Source organism: Cydia fagiglandana, chromosome 8 (genome assembly GCF_963556715.1).
Source record: "Cydia fagiglandana chromosome 8, ilCydFagi1.1, whole genome shotgun sequence".
Classification (NCBI taxonomy): domain Eukaryota; kingdom Metazoa; phylum Arthropoda; class Insecta; order Lepidoptera; family Tortricidae; genus Cydia; species Cydia fagiglandana.
The window spans coordinates 19,019,401-19,041,441 of NC_085939.1; the positions used below are offsets into that span (position 1 = coordinate 19,019,401).

A 22,041-nucleotide genomic window follows, 5' to 3' on the forward strand; every position below is an offset into this window, starting at 1 on the left:
AAAGTTGCTGAACAAATGTTGGTCAGTTTGAGGAGTACAGCCTTTAGTTTAATTTATTGCTCCTGTTACAGGAAGCAACCTGTATATATCGTACTTTACAGTACATTATGGTGCTACTTTTACGTAGTTAGTACTTTACGTTCCTACGTCAAAAATTTAAATGTCCATATGTACCATGTCCCGATATACGTGCAGGAACAGGTGGATGTATTTTTGAAATGAAATTGTTGAGGTTTGTTGAATGAGGGTTTAAGCAACAACTTTGCCCCCTTGTAAAACAAATAACTATTGCTACTGTTAGGTATGTTAATATTTCTCTCAGTGCGCCTGCATATTTTAATAAGCAAAATACCTGAACTGAAACAGATAATCTATAAGGAACTGTAGCAAAATTCAAGCCTTGTAACGATAGATGTCGCTGTACATAAGCCAGTAACCAAAAAAGAATAGATAGTATAGAGGGGTCCTGTCATAGTAAATGTTGTAATCACTGTAAATTTACTGCCATCTATCGAGATACGACTATAACTCAAAATAAACGCGTATAAAATTATCAAAAAAATGAATATATATGGATAAATGATTTTTTATTATTTTTATATCATTTTGACCCATGTTCATTCACTGATATCTATGTGTTAAAATTGTTAAATATGAAACGGTGTCGTCACGCCATCTAGCCGAGAATAGGCTCAAGGTGTGTGCGCCATCTATGCGAGAATGACTTTTTCTTGATTTCCGAGGCACGTTTTTTAGGGTTCCGTACCCAAAGGGTAAAACGGGACCCTATTACTAAGACTTCGCTGTCCGTCCGTCCGTCCGTCTGTCACCAGGCTGTATCTCACGAACCGTTATAGCTAGACAGTTGAAATTTTCACAGATGATGTATTTCTGTTGCCGCTATATGCAACAAATACTAAAAACAGAATAAAATAAAGATTTAAATGGGGCTCCCATACAACAAACGTGATTTTTGACCAAAGTTAAGCAACGTCGGGAGTGGTCAGTACTTGGATGGGTGACCGCTTTTTTTTTGTTTTTGTTTTTTTTTTGCATTATGGTACGGACCCTTCGTGCGCGAGTCCGACTCGCACTTGCCCAGTTTTTTTCTTAGACTTTATTCATCTTATACGAAGTTACATATTGTCTTTGCCAGTAACGAAACATTGGTAAAAATGTTGTTTACTAGACACAGGGAATTGATTTTAAGAATTAGCGCTAAAATTGCTGATTGCTCATTAAGTACAGAGAGCGTTTGAAATATTTTTTTGGGGTGCCCTAAATTTTCTTATGCTTAGTATGTATGAATTAATGTTTTACTGCAGGCCAAGCACATGATTGGCACGACAGTATCTCGCGGCGAGATAGACTACCCGTCCCTCTTTTAGTCACATAGAATAAGACGGGTAGTCCATCTCGCGAGATACTGTCGCGCCAATCATGTGCTAGCCCGGCCGTTCCAAAATTAACTCAGTAGCAGGCGTATCTGCTGTCTGTACTTCTAAAGAGGTTCTTTCAGGGGGTGAGGGTGTTTTATTTCAATAATACACTTTATAGTTATAAGAGTAACTGTTTATTAAAAACTTCCGAGTGTAACACAGGACCACAGATAGCATAGTGTACTTAACCACAGATACACAACACCTCCCCTACCAGTCTAGCAGCTGCCTAGGTCTTACCTCACGACCGCTTCTAGTCTGGTAATATTTTGGTACAGGTTCATTATCTCTTATATTCCTGGCAACACTGGCCGGGACCAAACGTCAAATTAGCTCTGCGTATTTAAATAAGTAATTATAATTATTATAATGGAATAATTAACAAGTTATGGTGATAAATAGAACCTGCACGTCGCAATTATAGTGCTGTATCATTATCTAAAGTGTTACATTAACATAAGAAGAAATATATTGACGACAAAAAACATGGAAACTGTCAACGATGTAACGTTCCAGATTTAAAAATTACACCGTTTTTGCCTGTATTTCACCGAAGATTTTACAGATGAGTATTGTTTTCATAATTTATAAGCCTAGTTTTTAGTTTATTTCTAATTGTCATACTTTTTTTTGCTACCTTCATACGATTTGAGGAGAACTTTGTTTAAAACATAACAGGATTTTAACATACCTAAATATCTTAATTCATTCTTAAATCACCTTAAGAACCATTAAATCATACCCTGCGGTAAGCAGTTAACTTATAAAACAGCAAATTATGAAATTTATTGTATAAATTCTAAGAAGCTTATCACAGTTATCACTTACAAATCAAGTCATTTGTAGTTTACATTTTTTTTTAATCACTATATTCTGTTAGAAGCATTGAATTTCATTCATCTATTTTGCTCAGATGTCATACACTACCAATATGTTTACAGCTCAAACTACTAAGATGACTACACGCAGGGATGTCCTGGTTGCTAAAATGCAGCAATTACAGAAAGAACTGAAAACAGCCGAAGAATTGAACAAAAGACTCCTTCAAGAACAGGAAGAGAGTGCAGAGCAATTTGAGCAAGTTGTTAGAATAAACACAACCCTCAAGTCTCAGCTCGCTAACCAGGATGTTGAGTTCGAAGACATGCAGGGGCAGCGGGATGAACTTCAAGCTGCCGTTGATCAGTTCAAGAATTGTCAGGAGATACATGAGCAGGCATTACAACGCATCCAGGACTTAGAACAGCAGCTGGAGGAGTCAGAAACAAAACATAGTTGCAAGTATTGCTCCGGCCACTCCGGACTGCGAGACAATAATTTAAGTATTTTTGCTGAAATTAATAGCTTTGATGTAGATTCAGTCGATGATAGCATAGGGTTCTCCCCAATGGTAGAAACAGTAGATTTAAAAAGTTCTGTGCACATTGAAGGCAGTAGTGATATTAGAGTCGCACTGAAAGGATCCAAAAAAATAAAAAAATATTTAAAACTCAGTAGATTCATAAAGAAATCTAAACTTTTGCTAAAACGCCATAATTCAATATTCAAAATGATACAATCCAAATGTAACAGTGTCGCCTTAAGCGATGAACTTCTAAACTGCCAATACCAACTAGACCGGACAGTAGAAGAATTGAGTCATCGCTCCGATGAACTAGAAAAATTAGAATTAAAGTTGAAAAACTTAAATAATAGAGACGAACTGTCAAGTAAAGCGTTACAGGAATACATAGCCTTTATGAATAATGTTCTAGAACCGGGGAGCGGCTACACTCTGCGTATGGACTCGCCGCGGCCCCCGCCCCGCCCCGCCAGGCCGGACTCGCCCGCGCTGCGCGCCGCCCTGGCCGCGCCGGGCTCGCCCGCGCTGCGCGCCCTGTTCGCGTCGCGCGCCGCCCGCGCGCCCGAGCTGCGCGGCGACTCCGAGCCCGCCCCTCGCGTCGCGGATCCGGCGCCCCCGCCGCCATCGTCACCGCCGAGCCGAGCCGAGCAGGTTCCATCGGGGCCGGGCCGAGCCGAGCCGACTCCGTCGCTGCCGTGCCTCGTCGAGCCGGCCGCTTCACCGCCGAGCCTTGTCAAGCTGGCTCTGTCGCTGCTGACCTACGTCGAGCCTGCGCCATCCCCGCCGAGCCCTGTCTCGCCAGCTCCATCGCCGCTAGGCCTCCCCTCGCCAGCACCAGCGCCGCCCCGCCTCGGGTCTGGGGCGGCCCCGCCGCCGCCGCCGCGCCGCCCGCGCGCCGCCGGCCGCCGCACGCTGCTGTACTCGGACGAGGTGGGCGCCGGCCTGGGCGTGCTGCTGGCGCAGCGCTTGTCGCAGGGCGTCGTCAACCACTGTCACCCGGGCGCCTCTGTCGATCGTTTGATCGAATCTATTTCTGCGGGCGAGTTTGACCGCGACTCGACGCTTGTAGTTTTATTAGGGAATAGTTTAGACTGTACTAAGCGAGATATCTTAAAATTATCCGCTACGCTGTCGGCGATTGACCGGGGAGAGGTTGCTAAAATAATTATCTGTGCGCTCCCTTATAGAATGTCGAGCAAGGTCAATAAGAGGGTATTTCATTACAATTCTTTATTGTATAACCTTTCCTTGTACAGTAGTACGATTTCGTATTTTGATACGAATAAATTTATAGAAGATTTTGTTATGCCCCATAAGAGGACCTACCTACCGAGAAGATGTCTTGTAGAGTGTGCTAACCTGTTAGCATATAATATTGAAGACCCCGTCGTGGCTAGCACGGCGTCTAATAGCCTTAAGTCGCGTAGTATTTTACGCCTTGGTAGCATAGGGTTTGAGATGGAGCCGCCTGGTGATTTGAATTTAAACTAATCGCTACGACAACGTGTGCACCAGCCGGCTCCGTTCATATTGATCACTGTGATGCTAGTATGTTTGGTAAAACCAATTTATTGAACTTAGTTCATCAAAATATCCAAGGATTTACCTGTAAGGAACACGAAATTGATTTGTTTATACAGTACTCGAATATTGACATTCTCTGTATAACTGAGCACTGGCTTAAAGATCATGAATTTATGTTTAATTTCAATAATCATAGTATAGTAAGTTCATTTTTTAGGAGATCTTGCAATCGCGGCGGGTCATTGATAATGGTAAAACATAATTTAAAAAGTAAGGAGCGTAAAGACATTGTTGACATGTCAGTGGAACGCCTTATAGAACTTTCTTGTGTTGAATTGGAACAATTTATAATTATATGCGTGTACAGGCCCCCATCGGCAGACTATAACTTATTCGAATCGGTCATAGATGAAGTACTTAGTAGTGTTTTTGGAAGTCATAAAAAAATAATTGTATGTGGTGATTTCAATATTAATTTGCTAGAAAATTCGCCATTATGTGGAAGGTTACTAAATACTTTTAAATCCTTCAATTTAGTCAATTTATTTTGTGAACCCACTCGAGTCACAGCAACCAGTGCTACATGTATAGATAACATCTTTAGTAATAATGACGCGATTAGTAAATCTGTTATTAACAACCTAAGTTCTGACCACTGTGGACTAAAAGCTTCTTTCAGCGGGAAAACTGAAGAAATTCCTCAAGATACTTTGTGCAGGCCGATTTCCGAAAGTCGCCTAGGTTTATTCAATCGTAATATTACTAAACAATTATGTTGTCTTTCATGTACCCAGGAAAACCCTGACTGTTTGAGTTCCGAGTTGTTTAATTGTATTAAAAAGGAATTTGATGCCTGTTTCATTCAGAAAAAGGTGCAAGGCAAGGCTAAGACTAAATTTAGCGACTGGGCTACACCGGATATTCACGAGAAAAGACGCCGGCTCTACGACTTATATGATTTAAAGGCAACTGATAAAAGCCCGGAATTTCTAGAGTACGTCAAAAATTATTCTAAATCTTTTAAAATGTTGTGTGTCGCCGCTAAAGCCGATTATTTGTCGAAAAAGATCCTAAATTCCAGCGATAAAGTCAAAACTGTATGGCAAGTTATCAGTAATGAAACTGGAAAACGTAAACTGAAGGATCCGCACTACAACCTACGAATTGCTGACACTTTAGTAAGTTCCGACCGTGAAGTAGCAGATCATTTTGAGCGGTTTTTCTCGAATATCCCGGTAGAAACAACAAGATCCCTTAATTCATCGCCAGACGTCGCTGAAGAAATTTTGAAGACAAATGTGGCAGAATGTACAGAAATCTTCAAATTTTCGTATGTCTCATCGAATATAGTTCTTAAGACTTTTAGGTCTTTAAATTTAAAGAAAACAGAAGATCTTTGGGGCCTGTCTGTCAAAGTATTAGATTCCATCATTGAGTCAATTACACCATACTTAGCTGAGATTTTCAACAGATGCATTGATGCTGGAATTTTTCCAGATATTATGAAACATAGCAAAATTATCCCTCTGTTTAAATCAGGAACGAGAACAGATCCCACGAACTTTAGACCGATTTCAATACTACCGGCATTAAGCAAAGTGTTCGAGAAACTTATTCTGAATCAACTATTGTCACATTTCAACAGAAACAAACTGCTTGATAGCAATCAATTTGGTTTCACCAAAGGTCGATCAACTACTGACGCCGGTGCGGTACTTCTAAAACACATCTTTGATGCTTGGGAAAAAGCTCAAGATGCTGTTGGAATTTTCTGTGATCTGTCAAAGGCATTTGATTGCGTTGATCACGAAAATTTAAAGAGAAAATTAAGCCGCTATGGGATAAAAGCTAGTGCCCTTGACCTGGTCTCATCGTACCTTTCGGATAGAACTCAGCGAGTAGTTATTAATGGAACTCAATCGGCGGGGTCCCCGGTAGCCCTCGGAGTGCCTCAAGGTTCAATTCTTGGTCCATTCCTGTTTTTGGTGTACATTAATGACTTACCAAAAGTTGTGCAAGATAGACATGATATAGTGTTATTTGCAGATGACACTTCCCTTATATTTAAAGTGGACAGAAAGGAAAATAGCTTCGAGAGCATTAATGACGCGCTATCTACCATTGTAAACTGGTTTACGGCAAACAATTTGCTTTTGAACGCCAAGAAAACCAAATGCATCAAGTTTACGCTACCTAACGTCAAGCAGGTAAATAACGGCAAGATTAAAATAAAAGGTGATACGCTGGAATTTGAGGACCGAACTGTTTTCCTGGGAGTCACTTTAGACTCCAAACTGCAATGGCATGCACATATAGGCACTCTAGCCGGAAAACTTAGTTCAGCAGCCTATGCAGTGAGGAGAATCAAACAGCTGACAAACGTAGAGACGGCCAGGCTGGTATACTATAGTTACTTCCATAGTGTTATGTCTTATGGAATTCTGTTGTGGGGAAAAGCGGCAGATATTCAGACAATATTTGTGCTGCAAAAACGAGCTGTACGTTCCATCTATGGACTGGGCGCTCGAGTATCCCTAAGAGAGAAATTCAAAGAAGTTAACATTCTTACCGTTGCATCTCAATACATACTAGAGAATATTATGTATGTTCGGAAAAACATCCACGAATTCAAGGTTAACAGTGATATCCATAACTATAACACTAGAAACAAACATAAACTTGCCGTGCCCGCCCACCGCCTCCGTAAGGTTAGTACGTCTTTCGTCGGGAACTGTACACGTTTTTATAACAAAGTCCCCACTGATGTAGTGAATTTACCACTTCACAAATTTAAGTCGCACATTAAGCACTCCTTGTTATGTAAGGCGTACTACACTGTAAATGATTTTATAAACGATAGAGATGCTTTTAAGCCGGTAGCTTGATTGGTTTCATTAGTATAATAAGAATTAAATAAATATTGTTTTTTTTTTTACACTGAATTAAATATGCTAGTGTCCAGTAGAATTGACACATGAGACAATGATGTTCTCGCTTGATTATATTGTTTAATTTAATTTTAGTTTTGGACACTTGGAGACCTTATACATCTCTAAGTACATATTTATTTATTTGATTTTTATTTTTGATTGTACATACTTACCTATATTTTTAATGTTTCTGACACTTAGAGACCTTTACATCTCTAAGTCAACTTAGGCTAGTAATTATGTGAAGCTATATTACTGTCTTTTTATGTAACATATGAGCACAAAATGCCGTGTCTTACAGCTACATGTTATTACTATTTTAATATTAATATAGGCCGGTAGCTTGAACATGTCATGCTCGCTTAAAAGTCTTTGCTTACGGTGGCGTTGTTGATCGGGTCGCCACTTTCCCGAATGAAGGTTGAGGGAGGCGATGGCTGAGATACGCGTCATACTCGTGAACGGGTGCTGTTTGTGGAGACTGGTCTGTTAAGCTAACACGAGCTATTATACTTAGTAACTTTTATTAATTAATTACAGTGAGACGCCTCATTCTGTTCTCGTATGTTTCTTTTCTTTTAATGAATGTATTAATTATACAGGATATTGACTCTTGGAGACCCTATACATCTCTAAGGATAACTTGATAAACTATATAATCTTATAGTTCTGACACCTAGAGACATTTACACCTCTAAATATTATAGATTTTTTGTGTGTGTTTTTTTATCTGTATTTTGTATGTAATTCGACATTAAGAGACCATATACATCTCTTAGTAATTGTAATACGTTAGATTGAATTGTTAGTTTTAATTTATAAAATTGTTGATGTTATTATTTTTGCTTTTATGTAAATTCAATGTTGACGTGTAAAAGTGCCCTTGTGGCCTATTTGCTGAATAAATGTTGATATTTGATATTTGATATTTGATCTTACATTATTATCATTAAAGTTATTTAACAAATCACTATTCATTTTATTGTTACCATTTTTTCCTACATCCTTAGTATTAGTTTTATCATCTATATGAACATCATCATCAATAAAAGGTGACCCATCGCTGAAGTTTCTGCTTAGAGATGTAACATTGGTGAAAGACTTTTTAAGATGATGAGTACTGCGTCTAAAAGGTCTGGATGAACTGTCTTTAGTGATCCAATATGATCTTGGTTCTTTACACTTACCCAGTATAATTCCTTTTTTCCAGTAGTCATCATTTTTTGTTTTGTACACAATATGGTCTCCCTTTTGAAATACAGTTTCATTTTTCTTAAGGGTCAATTTCTGAACACGATTTTTTTTCTGTCCGTGATGAAAATCGCGGGTTAGCATCAGATAATACTTACCATTTTTTTTTTACATAAAGAATCCACACTTTCACACCGGGTTCCATGTGAATTCACTGATTAATTGGTTTTTAGAGTACACTTAAAAATATTTAAAGGCTCAAATTACTACTCCCGTGCCCTGTCCGGAATCTACTTTTGAGCATAATGAAAAATCCTACGAAAAATTCTACATTAGTATCACTAATTTAGTGTCAAATACTTAAACTAGATGATATTTACTATCACCGAGCACATACACTGTTAACTTCATTGTGGTAAATAACTCGTGATCGAAGTTTAAATTTTGTCCGAGCGCGCGAGTACAATTTCGTCGGCAAAACTCAAAGGGCTCCGACAGCCGACGTCTGTATCTGAACCGCCTCGTGTCCCGCCTCACCTGTACTAGCACTATTCGTCTGTCTCTCAAAGCAAACGGATGTACGTCAAGCCGCGACGTGTTCGAGCAAATCGCATAAGTATTTCGGAATCCGGGTGGGAGACAATTTTTTTCTAATTTCGATGCCCCTTATAAATTTTATTTCTCACATAGCTTTTCAATAACAATTTTCATATTTAGGAGCCCTTTATGTATCTTTATGTAAGCAATAACATAAAAGTTTGTTTAAACACGATTTAAATTTTTGGCGAATTTTTTTATTACGATTTCTAATTTCCGTGCCCTAATTCCCATGGAATATTTACCTAAAACAGCTGATTAAGTGGCACGGGAATTAGAAAGTATTATATTTATTGTCAACAATTTTTTAATTGGGGGCACTGTAAGTTAATTGGCAATGTTTATGTTATGTTTAATATATATATATATATATATATATTATATATATATATATATTGGCATTGAATATATATTATATGTAATAATAATATGACGTATATCTTTCTATTTTACATTTAAGGAAATACGTAAGGTAAGGTGGGGTAAGATGACACTGGGGTAAGACTATCACTTGTATGGAATCCTCGTACTGTTAGTCTTGCGCCACTTTACCTCATTCATTGATCATATTATAACATTAAAATATTATATAAACATAAAACTATTTTTGGAATTATTACATATTATAATACCTGTACCTAAGGTTACATGAAACAAAATGAATCAAATTTACAATGGTTTTTTTTGTAAATTTGACAGCTGACAGCGTAAGCCGTATAAAGTTTAAATATCTGGGAGACTGAGCTTTGCTCGGAAAACATATACCTATCTAAAAACTCAAAAATGCGCGTTTTCCCAGAGATAACATTGCACCTAGCTAGATCGAGTTTTCATCCCAGAAAACCCTCATATATGATCAAATTTCATCGAAATCGTTAGAACCGTTTCCGAGATCCCCGAAATATATACAAGAATTGCTCGTTTAATAAATTAGTTGTTATAAATTAACTTTTATAATAGGTACACGAAAAATTAAATATATCCTATTCTTACTATATTATAAATGCAAAAGTATCTCTGTATGTCTGCTATCTCGTCACGCTTAATTTGAGCATGTACACAGGCACAATCACTCACAATCAATATTATTTTAAGGTACTTCTAGCATACCCACAAGTTCCAAATTTGAAACGTAATTAGGTTTTAGCTTTTTAAGCCAATAAAAATCTAATAATACTGCAATATTAGTCACGTTCTAAAGATAAGTGCATAAATAACTGCATAATTAAGTTTGTAATCCTATAGAAATATATGCGATAACAACGTTACTTTTTAGTTCTTACAATTAGTAGGGAAAGTAAAGGTACACTACGATGTGCGATGTGAGTATGAATAAAGATGTGTATAGTTATGATATGTGTATACATAGTATCAGTATGGTATGGGTATGATTACCAGAAAAGAAAGACAGCCTACAAAAAGAGATGGGATCCTATCTAAAAGATTACATGTAAAAAGATGCAAATCTCGCAAAGCAGTTCTTCTATTCTACTACAAAAAAAAATTTGGGATGTAATGTGAAACCAAGTCGGTTATTTTAGTCAGTGCCAGGGGGTATTTGTTTAGGAAGTTTTTTTTAGGAAGATTATGATACTTTTGAGAAATTACTTAACCAACCTACACTTTGAAGATTTTCCCGCATGGCAGGGACACCCCGTAAGTAAGGCGGGGTAAGACTAACTTAGTTTATTTTGATCGGGGCAAGACTAACAGTATGAAGATTCCATACAAGTGATAGTCTTACCCCAGTGATAGTTTTACCCCACCTTACCTTATATGTCTACAAACAATTTTTGGGATTATTAATTTATGAAGGCAGCATATTCGATTTCTTCAGATTAACTTACACAATAACTTCTTCTCACTGTGCCCCTATTTATATCTTAGTATCATTTCCTATACGGCCATATACCAGATCATACACCTTGTTTGTACCTATCTACATGCAGATACATAATGACACATTTTAATGATTAGTTTTGTATGTAAGGCGGACAAGTTTACGAAACTACTCAAAGAATTGTTTTGAAATATGTACATTTTACTAAGAAAGAGTGATTAGTTGCCATTAAAATAAAGGAAACGATTAGTCAAATACTTAGTTTTTAGTGTAAGTACCTATCATACTTTCGTAGATTTGTCGTTCGAAACTAAAATTAAAGAAGGTAAATATGTTCGATGCCACTTCAGTATGGTTGCAGTATATTATTGTAGATTAAAATATACATAAATAATAGTTTTAAGTACCAAAATAAGTTAAGAAAACAATTCCCGTGCGTAAAATCTAATTTCCATGGACACACTAATTCCCGTGCCCTGACCAAAATTTTAAATTGAAATAACTTTTATAGTTTTATGAATATTTTTATCTCATAAGAAAATTAATGTTTATTATATTTTTTATCAAATTCTCAGCATATTTTTTTTTGTGCAATGTTGGTATTTCAAAATTCCATGGGAATTAGACAAAAATGCTCGTTTGGTGAAATTGACCCTTAACATGTCTGTCATGAATACTTTTAGTAATTGATTGCCTTAACTTTAACAACTTATAAATTTCTTTAACAACCTTTGGTTCCAATGCTTGTCCATTAGTGGGAACATTGGTTCTGATACATCTACTGTTTAGTATTTGTGACGGAGAGTATTTCAGTCCAGACAACGGAGTGTTATTATAACTCATAATAAAGTCTCGGTAGTCTGCTCTATCCTCTGAAGCTTTTTTTAGTAAGTTTTTTGCAATATTAACAGCTTTTTCTGCCATTCCATTGCTTCTAGGATAATGCGGACTACTGGTTATTATTGTAATATCTTTAGACTTATAATAGCTAATACATTCCTGAGATTTAAATGGATTGTTATCCGCAATGATTTCTACTGGATATCCAAATCTTGTAAACACTTCTTGCATGGCATCAATTACAGATTTCGAGGTTTTATTAGTAAGAGGCCTAACTTCTAGCCAATGAGAAAAATAATCAACAATGACTAAGTATGATTTACCTGCAAACTCTAAAATGTCTGTGCCTACTTTGTAATATCTATATTTTGGAATTTTATGAGGTAATAATGGCTCATGTGAATTAGATGAACTGAACTTTTCACAAGTTCGGCACTTCTCAATAAACTCTTTGATATCCAATGCTTGTTTTGGCCAGTAGAAAAGTTGCCTGGCTTTCTGAATAGACTTGCTAATACCACTGTGACCTTCATGTACACATTTAAGTACATACTGTATTAAACTCTCTGGTACAATTATTTTATTATCAAGAAAGATGAGGCCCGATTCAACATAAATTTTATCTCTGAGTTTAAAATATGGAAGGCATTTTTTTGACAGTTTTTTCTCATCTGGCCATCCGTCATAGTAGTATTTATATATTTCTTTAAGAGTTAAGTCGCGACTTGTTTCCAGTTTAAATTGAGCCTTTCTTTCCTCACTCATAGGTAAATGAACAGATACAGAATGTACCATTTCTAACATCTGAGGATCATTATCGGTTATTTTTAAACTGTTTCTTGACAACATATCAGCAAAATGTATTTCTTTGCCTGGCACATATTTAAGTTCTAAACTATAGTTTAAGAGCTTCAGACAAAGTCTTCTTAAACGTGGTGATCCTACTTTACTAATTGGTTTAGACATTATTGCAAGTAGAGGCTTATGGTCAGTTTGAACTACAACATGTGATCCATAAATATATTTATGGAACTTTTGAGTTGTGAAATATATTGACAATAATTCTTTTTCAGTCTGGCTGTAATTCAACTCGCAATCATTCATAGTTCTTGAAACACATGCTACAAGGTTTAACACATTATTTGGTCCTTGTTGAAACAGACAGCCACCGACTCCATTTTGAGAAGCGTCACATTGCAAAATTATCTGTTTTTGTGGGTTGAATGGACACAAAGCAGGAGCTTGAGATATTTTATTTTTTAGTCCTTTAAAAACTCTGGCATGCAATGGTAACCACTGAAATTCAATGTCTTTTCTAAGTAATTTACATAATGGTGCCATTAACTCAGCCATTTCAGGAACATAGCGTCTAACATAGTTGAAAGAACCAATTATTTGTTGTAATTGATCTTTATTTGTTGGTTCTTTTAATTTAATTAGTGACTCAACTCTTGCTTTGTCTACACTCATACCCGTTCCATTAAATATTTGGCCTACATACTTGACCTCAGATTGTTTATATTGTAGTTTATCTTTATTGAAGACTGCTCTAATTTCCCTGGCCTTGGCCAAAACTTTACTCACAGCTTCATTATGAATTTCCTCTGTCTCGCCCATTATTAAAATATCATCAAACCAAGTTATAACGTTTGGTATATCTCCAAAGTAGCCTTCAATTTGGTCCTGGAAAAGATCAGGTGAATTAGATAAGCCATATGGAAGTACTAAGTACCTAAAAACTCCAAAGGGTGTTGAAAAACAACATTTCCATGATGACTCATCTGTCAAAGGTATACAATGGAATGCTTCTGACAAATCAAATACACTGAACACTTTTTTGCCTTGCAACTTAGCAGCTATTTCTTCAACTGTCAGTAGAGTTTTTGGCTTCCTAACAATACTTTTATTGAGGTCTGAAGGATCTAAGCACAATCTTATTTTCTTATTTGGTTTCTCTACTATAACAAGTCTATTAATACAAGCAAGACTATCAATATCATCTACTTTAGCTATAGCACCCCTTTCCATTAATCTGTTCAATTCTATTTTTAAAGGTTCATACAATGTATAAGGAATTCTTGGTGCTGGATGACAGATCTGTTCATGGTCAACGGTAGGTATTGCACATTTTTTTGGAAACTTACCATGACCCTGGAAAACATCTATATTTTCTTTTATAAAGTCCTCTTTTAGAGTCCCATCTTCAGCTTCATCAACACTGTAAATTCGCTTTACTAGTTTTAAAGCTTCACAACCTGGCAGTCCTAATATCATTGACTTGCAATCTAAAACTCTGAAGTCTTCATAACACTCTCGTTCCCTGTATTTGCAATGGAGACGGATCTTTCCAATGGCTTTGACTTTTGTACCATCAAACGCTTCTAAGGTACTTGTTGGTCTGAGCGCCTCACTAGATTTAAGTTCTTTGAAGATTTTTGTTGGCATGATACTTACTTCTGCGCCAGTATCAATTTTACAATATGTGCTCTTTCCATTGATGTTAATAAAGTCCATCCATTTATTTTTCCCTTTACTAGTAAGTGCACCACAAAATAAAGTGTCATCACCATCAGACTCCTCTGAATCTTCTTGAGTTGAATTAATTTTCTTGACTTTACAGCTGACTGCAAGGTGATTCAATTTTCCACATCTGGTGCATTTTTTCCCAAAGGCAGGACATTCTCGCAGCCCATGTTGAGTTTGACATCTCCTACATTGAAATAAGTATTTCTTCTGTACTTGATTTCTTTCTTTTGATTTCTTGACTACATCAATTTCTATTGTCGGGTTCATCTCCTGCACCTGTTGTTTGCTCATTTCTGAAGTGCGACAGTAGTTGGCTGCCTTTTCAAGTGTAAGGTTATCTAGTTTCAGCAAAGATTCTTGTACTGTTTTGTCTGATACTCCTTGCACTATTTTGTCCCTCAACAATTGATCCTCTATTGAATCTTTGTTTTGTTTATAGTTGCATGTTAAAATTAACTGTTTACATTCCGTAAAGAAATTGTCGAAACTTTCTCCTTCTAGTTGTTTCCTATTGTTAAACTTGAAACGTTCGAACACTTCATTTACACGCGGGCTGACATATTTTGTAATTGCGTTCATTACCGAGTCGTAATTATCTTTTTCACTCTCGGAAAGTTGTAGCGACGTTATGACTATTCTGGTGGCTTCCATTCCTAACATATTTCTCAAGAGGGCCAATTTTATCTTGTCTGCGGCATTATCTTGCCCTGAACCGACCAAGTAGTCCTCAAAACAGAGACGCCATAGCCGCCATTCTGTTGCCGCATTTGCAGCTCGCAAATCAAAGTTTGGTGGCAGCTTGATGGAATGCTCCATCTTTAACAGCTTATAGAACTTTAGCACGTGGTTAACAATATATTTCTACTTTTTTACAGACTGCGCCATGTTTTATTTCAATAATACACTTTATAGTTATAAGAGTAACTGTTTATTAAAAACTTCCGAGTGTAACACAGGACCACAGATAGCATAGTGTACTTAACCACAGATACACAACAGAGGGTCAATCTAAACAAAATGTTAAAATTTCCATGTTAGAATTTAAAAAAATACGCATCTATGTATGTAAATAAAAGTTTACAGAGAAATTTTAATGTTTTATTAAGATTTACCCCCTTTAACATCCCTTTAGTCAGCAACAAGCGAGTTACAATTTAGAACAGTAATACAGTAGGTAGTAATTTGCACATTAGGACAAGGCCACCCGTATTCGCTGCGGGGACCTGGGGGGGGATGCTGGGGCCCCTGGGCATAAGAATTTGGGACCCTTTTGGAAAGTAAAGAAAGCGAATATATATATATAATACTAAATTTTTTCTGTGATTTTCTATTGATTATGGGTAATCAAATATACTGTTACTGTCTGTCCTTCGGGCCCCCCTGAGGATGGGGTTCCTGGCACGGGCTCCGTGTGCCCCTATGTAGGCATGGCTCACTCCGCGATTTCGTCGCTTTGCTACAGGTAGCTAAAAGTCCATCCGTTCGACACCAATTTTGGGGTTTGCCATAAGCCGCGCGTGGCGCTGTCGCCACCTAGCGGCCATATCTGTGCTGATCGTGACAGACGCGTTTTGTTAGAGAGTAAGTCTTCTGTACCTAGTACTATTATTTATTCTGTGCCTTATGGTAAAGATGGTACTACTGCCTGCCCCAACAAATGTAATAAGTAAATGCACCAACTAGACACATTGACACCAGACATAGAAGTTCTAGTGGCAAAATGAATTGATTGTCAAAATAAAATATCGACACGTCTGTTCGATGTTAGATACTAATTTATAACACTGTATAATATCATAGCTACCGCGAGCGCGAAGTACACAAACACGTTCGATATCTTCTTTGATATTTTGTTAGTTTTCTATTCTTTTGGCACTGTATTTTTTTAAGTACACTAAATATAAAGAAATTATGTATCAGTTTGTAATTGATTTGCATTCTTAAAATTTGTCGGTAATTTACAGCAAGCACAAGTTACATCTTTTAATTATTATTCTGTTACAGAATTATCGATGTATCATTTTCTCAAACACTCATTTATGCCACAAAAACTTCTATAGGACCGATTCGGATTATAAAATAAACATCTATTAGATATCTTTTAGACATCACCAAGATACGATAACGATATGTTTAAGATCTAACCTGTCAAATTTGACATTTGCGCGATTCTGGAGATACTTTTGAACGATTTCCACAGGATATGACTTAGAGATTAAATTCACATCTAATAGATATCTTACTTATCTAACGTAAAAGTAACATTGGTTGCCCGAATTGCGCTGCAAAATAGAACTAGTTGATATCTAAACTATATCTAAACTTGAACGTATCTAGAATGGATCTAGTACGTGTCGTCTCTTGTGAATATCTTGAAGTTCGAATACGGCTTTATAGCTTCTATCCGACAAAGAGCAACCGGCCGCCCGTATTTCTAGCGAGGACCGATTGACTCACATAATTGATACCTACAAATTTAAAAAAAACTACCCTCACTCCGCGATTTCGTCGCTTTGCTACAGGTAGCTAAAAGTACATCCGTTCCACACCAATTTTGGTGGCTAGGCATAAGCCGTGCGTGGCGCTGTCGCCACCTAGCGGCCATATCTGTGCTGATCGTAACAGACGCGTTTTGTTAGAGAGTGAGTCTTCTGTACCTTAGTACTATTATTTATTCTGTGCTAGTACAGATAGACGTTATTGTTAAAATGACAAGATTTTGTCCGATATCATTGACCGAACCTTCACCAGCACCGTAATTGTTTTACTATCATAGCGCAATGGAAACATTTTTTGTTAAAATAGTTTTCGCAAACACTCATTATGCAATTCGAGTATTTTAGCTTAGCGTCAACATTTCTGCACAATACTAAGTTGTTAAACTTGCAAAAATTAGTATTTAAAATGCGATTACGTGAATTTTTTTTTAAAAACAAAGGATGTTTTGGTGAAAGAATTATGAAACGTGAAAAAGTTCGGTGGAATGGTTGTATCTATTGTTTTGTAACGCAACTTTAGACTAGTTTTAGTGTCCAAAACTAAATGACCCCTTTAGCGTATATGACATTTCATAAAGCGTAAGTAAATAGGTTGTTTTAGTGATTGCGGCGGGTCTAGATAATCTAGCTGAAAGGATTAACATTCAACACATGTTAGAGTGGGCAAGCCGAGAACGTCGCCACTGACCGCAGTCGAAACCCGCACGTCTTAGCGTACGCTCTCCACGCTCCCAAGGTACGCACTTCCCGCCACGATTCAAACTTCGAACGTTCGAACACCTTTTTTCATTGCAAGCGCACTCGCGCGTTCAGCCAAAACTGACCTGCCAGTGTCCAAATCGCGGCCGTTGACATCGGAACATTTGAAATGGAACGCTTTACAGGAATTTATTTTCATCGGTTTTCGAACGCGTTTTTGATTTTTGGCGGGAACGTGTGACGTGAAGTTTTTTTTTAATTGACAGTGATCGTGACTAATCTGCCTGAAAGTGAACAATGGTGAATTCCACTTAATATTTATCAGTGCTTTTATTACATCAAGAATTAGAAGAAAGTTTTTGCTATAAAGGTGAGTAGATGCATAATTAAATAGGTATTACGGTAAGTATCTTAAAGTGGCGGTGTTGTTACTCAATGATAAATTTTCTGGTGTCTTTCGCTTTCTAAAGACTCGGCCATGAGTGTGGCCGCAGTCACGACGGGTAAATTTGCAACGAGAAATGCTTTACAACACTTTAATTGTAACAAGTTGTATTAAAACTGGTTTATCCAGGAAATGAGCTACATACGCTCGCGTTGTGTAGTGAGTTATCTACATTATCCTCTACTCTTTCTTAAAATCTCCCGTATTAAAAAAAACTCAAAATACTAGCGTCTTAATTTTTCCGTCAAACAGAAAATCTAATATTATAAGTACTGTAATCTCCTATAATACACCGTGAGATAATTTTATTTGCTAGCCGCCCGGAGGCCTATATAAAGGTCTCCCATTTCGTTCTAATAAAAAAAATTAGAAACCAAAATTGCATTTGTCTTAAGCAAGTTTTGGTGACAGCTAGAGGTTAATAGAAATCGCTAGAACACTTCGTACTAACTGATTTACAAATATAATTATAAATTAGCACTCGCTTCGCTAACGATGGTTTCTGTATAATTACTTGGATAAAGCTTTCAAGCCCCCTGTTTACCCCCATAGGCGTAGAATATCAAAAAAACCTTAAGCGAGTTCTGTAACATTTGAAAATATGAATGTCTCCTTCAAAGTCTTTAATGGATTAGGAGCAAGACTAGCAAGTAAAGTAATTGTTTTATTATGATAAGATTAATAAGGTATAAGTAAATAATTATGACGTACTATATTACAGTGAGTGCAAAAACCTGTTAATAAAATTGAAAGTGCGACATAACTCTACGCCGGCCACCGTTAAAATTAAAACATTCCATTTCATCTGTCGCAAATGGTAATTATAATTATCTGTTACGTACAATCTGCAACAATAGCTATAACTATAAGTAAACAGGTGTTCAAAACTTTGATATCCATTGAAAATCTTACTGCCCAATTCGAACTTTAAGATACGTCTATTAATAGATCTAGAAACGATAAGGATTAGATGTGTCAGTATCAAAAGTGACATTTTTGTTTGAAGAAACGTCACATTTGACATTGACATATCTAATCCATATCGTTTCTAGATCTATTTAACTGACATATCTTAAAGTTTGAATCGGGCCGTTAGTCCCGCTAAAACAAAGTGCAGAACCGACTCTGAGGAGCGTTGATGTCTTTTGTTCAGTAAGTTGAACTTGTTATAGTTTTCAGGAGAATTGTAGAGCTAATTTAAAAGACTTAAACAAATTGATGAATTACTTTAAGGGCTAAATTATCTTACCTAATTTTAGCCTGATATTAGGCTAAAATTAGGATCTCCGAGCCATTATTAGGATTGGCACAATTTGATGTTCCGCACGTACACGGCCACAGATAAGATAATGACTTGAATTTATACAACCCTAAATAGCCGAAAGGGATAGTGACATACATTAGAAAGGGACAGCATGGTTAACCGAATCGCTGTCAAACTTCGGTTTTGTAGGAAGTGTCCTTTCTGTACGGATATATAATAGTACTATTATTTAAAAGATAAAAGATAAAAAATAGTTTATTCAAGTAGGCATATTACAATGCGCTTATGAACGTCAAATAAATTTACCGGCTCCAACCGTACACCTCTGCCCCGAGAAGATTTAAATCCCCCCTCAATTGGAGGAGGGTATCCCAATATGGGACCGGCAACAAACTCGGCGGGACACATCTTTTCAAAACATTATTACATCTTATAATTAACATGCATTACGAGTAATTTATTATGGGTTTTGGCGCCACCGCAACGAATGCGTTAAATACGATACGCAAATTCGTGAAATTCGCCACCATTTGGTTGCATGTCTATTACTATAAACTGGTTATTAGTTCTCAATATTGTGAGCTAATCGAGCCATCTGACCTAGTAGCTGTTTCCTTTATTTGCCGTTCAGGTCCAATTCTGTTGCTTGCGTCAATAGTTTACTGGCTTAACATACATATTTTGATGTGTTTTTGTTATTCAACAGCAACGGAATATATAAAGCCTGACAACGAATATATTATGATCACTATTTTTTTCATACAATACAGAACTGTCACCCTATACAATGAGAATAACTGAACAGCGCCCTCTTGACAATGATCATATATTACTCCAATACTTAATCATAATCATAATTATTTATTTGTCATACAGTAACATAAGGTCTTAAATTATTATAAACAATCCTTGTATTCAGCATGCAAGCAAACATACAAATTTTAATTAAATTTAACCTAAAACAATAAATAACCTAATTACTCGTACTATAATTATACAAATATGTTACATGTCAAAATAATCACGTAAAATCATCATCCTTAAAACCATCGGTTCTTTAAAATTACAAATTTTAAAATTTAAAATTGCAAATTTCTTGCTATAAATAAATTGTGATTTGCTAAAAATGAGCAAAATCGAATTTTGCTCACTGTTTTAAAGCAGCGAAGTAGGTACCTTTGTTTGAGCTGGTTGGGCTTGAAGTGAAAATTAATTTACCACTCTCGTGTCTAAAATTCAACTTTCTCACCAGTTATTAAAGAATAAAGAGAGCCTTTACAAGCTGATGATGGTGGGGCGAAAACCCTTTTAGCATTTTTTTCGTGATTGAGACATCTAAAAACAACAAAAAATCAGCTTTTGTCAAAGCCACTCAAACTTTACGCTTCCCGTTACACTGTCAGATTAGTCTTATGGCTCCTCTACACGATGGGCCAACGTCGGCCACTCCAAGAGACGCATTTATGCGTTAGAGGCAGCAAGTGATATTGCTATCTCATTCTACCGCATGGCTGCGTCCCTTGGAGAGGCCGGCGTTGGCCCATCGTGTAGAGGAGCCATTACGCTTTGCCAAATTGCCACTATGTAATATCAAATAAAAATCTCGTCGCGGTAGCCGTGCGTGTTGCGATGCGCGTGCGTTTCGCGATCATTATGAAAATTGTTTAATAGCTTCATAATTCTAGACATTAAGGTCGGTGACCCCCTTCGAGTTCTCTGGCTTCTAATGCAAGTATGTATTTTTAACCGACTTCGAGATTTCGAAGGTTCTCGATTTGTCGATATTTTTTCATGTTATTTTTGCGAAGACAGCTGGATGAGTCGCTGCTTAGGAAATAAGTCGGTTAAGGTATCCAAGGTCCACGTATAATGATAGTTAGACCAAGATAAGTCTGCAACGATTTTGATTGCACACGAAGTGCAAAGTGTGAATTTAAACTTCTATAAAATTATGACGTTTATAATTACGCTTTCTCACTTTGTTCAAGTCGGTGCAAAGTTAGTTTAGCCGGACTCCATCATACGATGGGGTGTTGTAAATATAAACTTTATTTTGTTTGTATTAAGATAGAAAATCAAATGAATTAACTGCCTGTCAATTACGAATTAGTTTCGAAATACGTGTAGGGTTTTATTACTTTTAATTGAGCCTTTTTTGTCTGTCATTTGATTGTTTAATTGTGTAACGAGGAACTTTATACCTTTTTTGTGTAATTTTCGTTACACAACTTGAATAGTTAAAAGCTGAGTTTAATGTGACTAAATTTAAATAATTTGACTACGAATTTAAATAATTTGACTTTGAATTTGGTACGTTTTGTACCGGACTGACTGAAATAGCAAGACACGTTCGTACGATTCCGTGAAAATACGTACCACATCCAAACCTTGATGTAATATTGTATTTCATGTTCAATTGAAAATGACAGCGTAACTTTAATAGGGTATTTGACTACTAGTCAAATCAGTTTCTTTTTTCGAACTGACAAAACGGTTTTGCTACTATGGAATTTGTCACAATCAAATTACCTACAGTGCGTGAGATCTTAGAAGAACCTTCGTAATTTAGAAAAAGACTTCGGTTATCGGCGGTAACGCACGAAGGTGATACTGCTGTTCTGCTTTCTTAATAGCTGATAAAACTTTTTGAAGTTATCGTAAAAAGTTAAGTGGACAATTAGCATCAACATAAAATAAACCCTAATCTAAAGGCACTTAAATTAAATTTCGCTAGATAACTATATTGCGATTAGACTTATTGTCATAATTTAAATAAAATGGAATCAGAATTAGAATTTCGACCGGAGGTAAATTTGAAAACAGAATGTCATCTCACCATGTATCGCTTCTGGAAGAAATTATATAGAGCTGAGAATACCTATCGCATATTGGATTTTCTTCGATCA

At 36.6% G+C, this 22,041-nt stretch overlaps 3 protein-coding genes across 12 annotated transcripts in view; 2 read left to right on the forward strand and 1 right to left on the reverse strand.

Moving 5' to 3' along the window:
- The first annotated feature begins 2,394 nt into the window (after positions 1-2,394).
- On the forward strand, positions 2,395-3,989 carry LOC134666960 (protein diaphanous homolog 1-like). Its single transcript, XM_063524269.1, has 2 exons — positions 2,395-3,846; positions 3,969-3,989. Exons 1-2 carry the CDS (start codon positions 2,395-2,397, stop codon positions 3,987-3,989), a joined length of 1,473 nt encoding a protein of 490 aa, XP_063380339.1.
- Positions 3,990-11,535: 7,546 nt separating this feature from the next.
- Positions 11,536-14,846, reverse strand: LOC134667073 (uncharacterized). The gene is made up of 2 exons (XM_063524368.1): positions 13,848-14,846; positions 11,536-13,386 (listed from the first exon to the last, which is right to left on the reverse strand). Exons 1-2 carry the CDS (start codon positions 14,806-14,808, stop codon positions 13,376-13,378), a joined length of 972 nt encoding a protein of 323 aa, XP_063380438.1. The 5' UTR covers positions 14,809-14,846; the 3' UTR covers positions 11,536-13,375.
- Positions 14,847-17,414: 2,568 nt separating this feature from the next.
- Positions 17,415-22,041, forward strand: part of LOC134666738 (mucin-2-like) — a 143,682-nt gene continuing 139,055 nt past the window's right edge. For 4 of the 10 annotated variants that reach the window (XM_063523992.1, XM_063523991.1, XM_063523989.1 and 1 more), the window contains exon 1: positions 17,417-17,796. The gene's annotated coding sequence lies outside the window, so the exon portion shown is untranslated. Of the gene's footprint in view, positions 17,797-22,041 lie in introns of all 10 variants that reach the window. The other 6 variants (XM_063523994.1, XM_063523996.1, XM_063523987.1 and 3 more) reach the window with 5 other exon arrangements.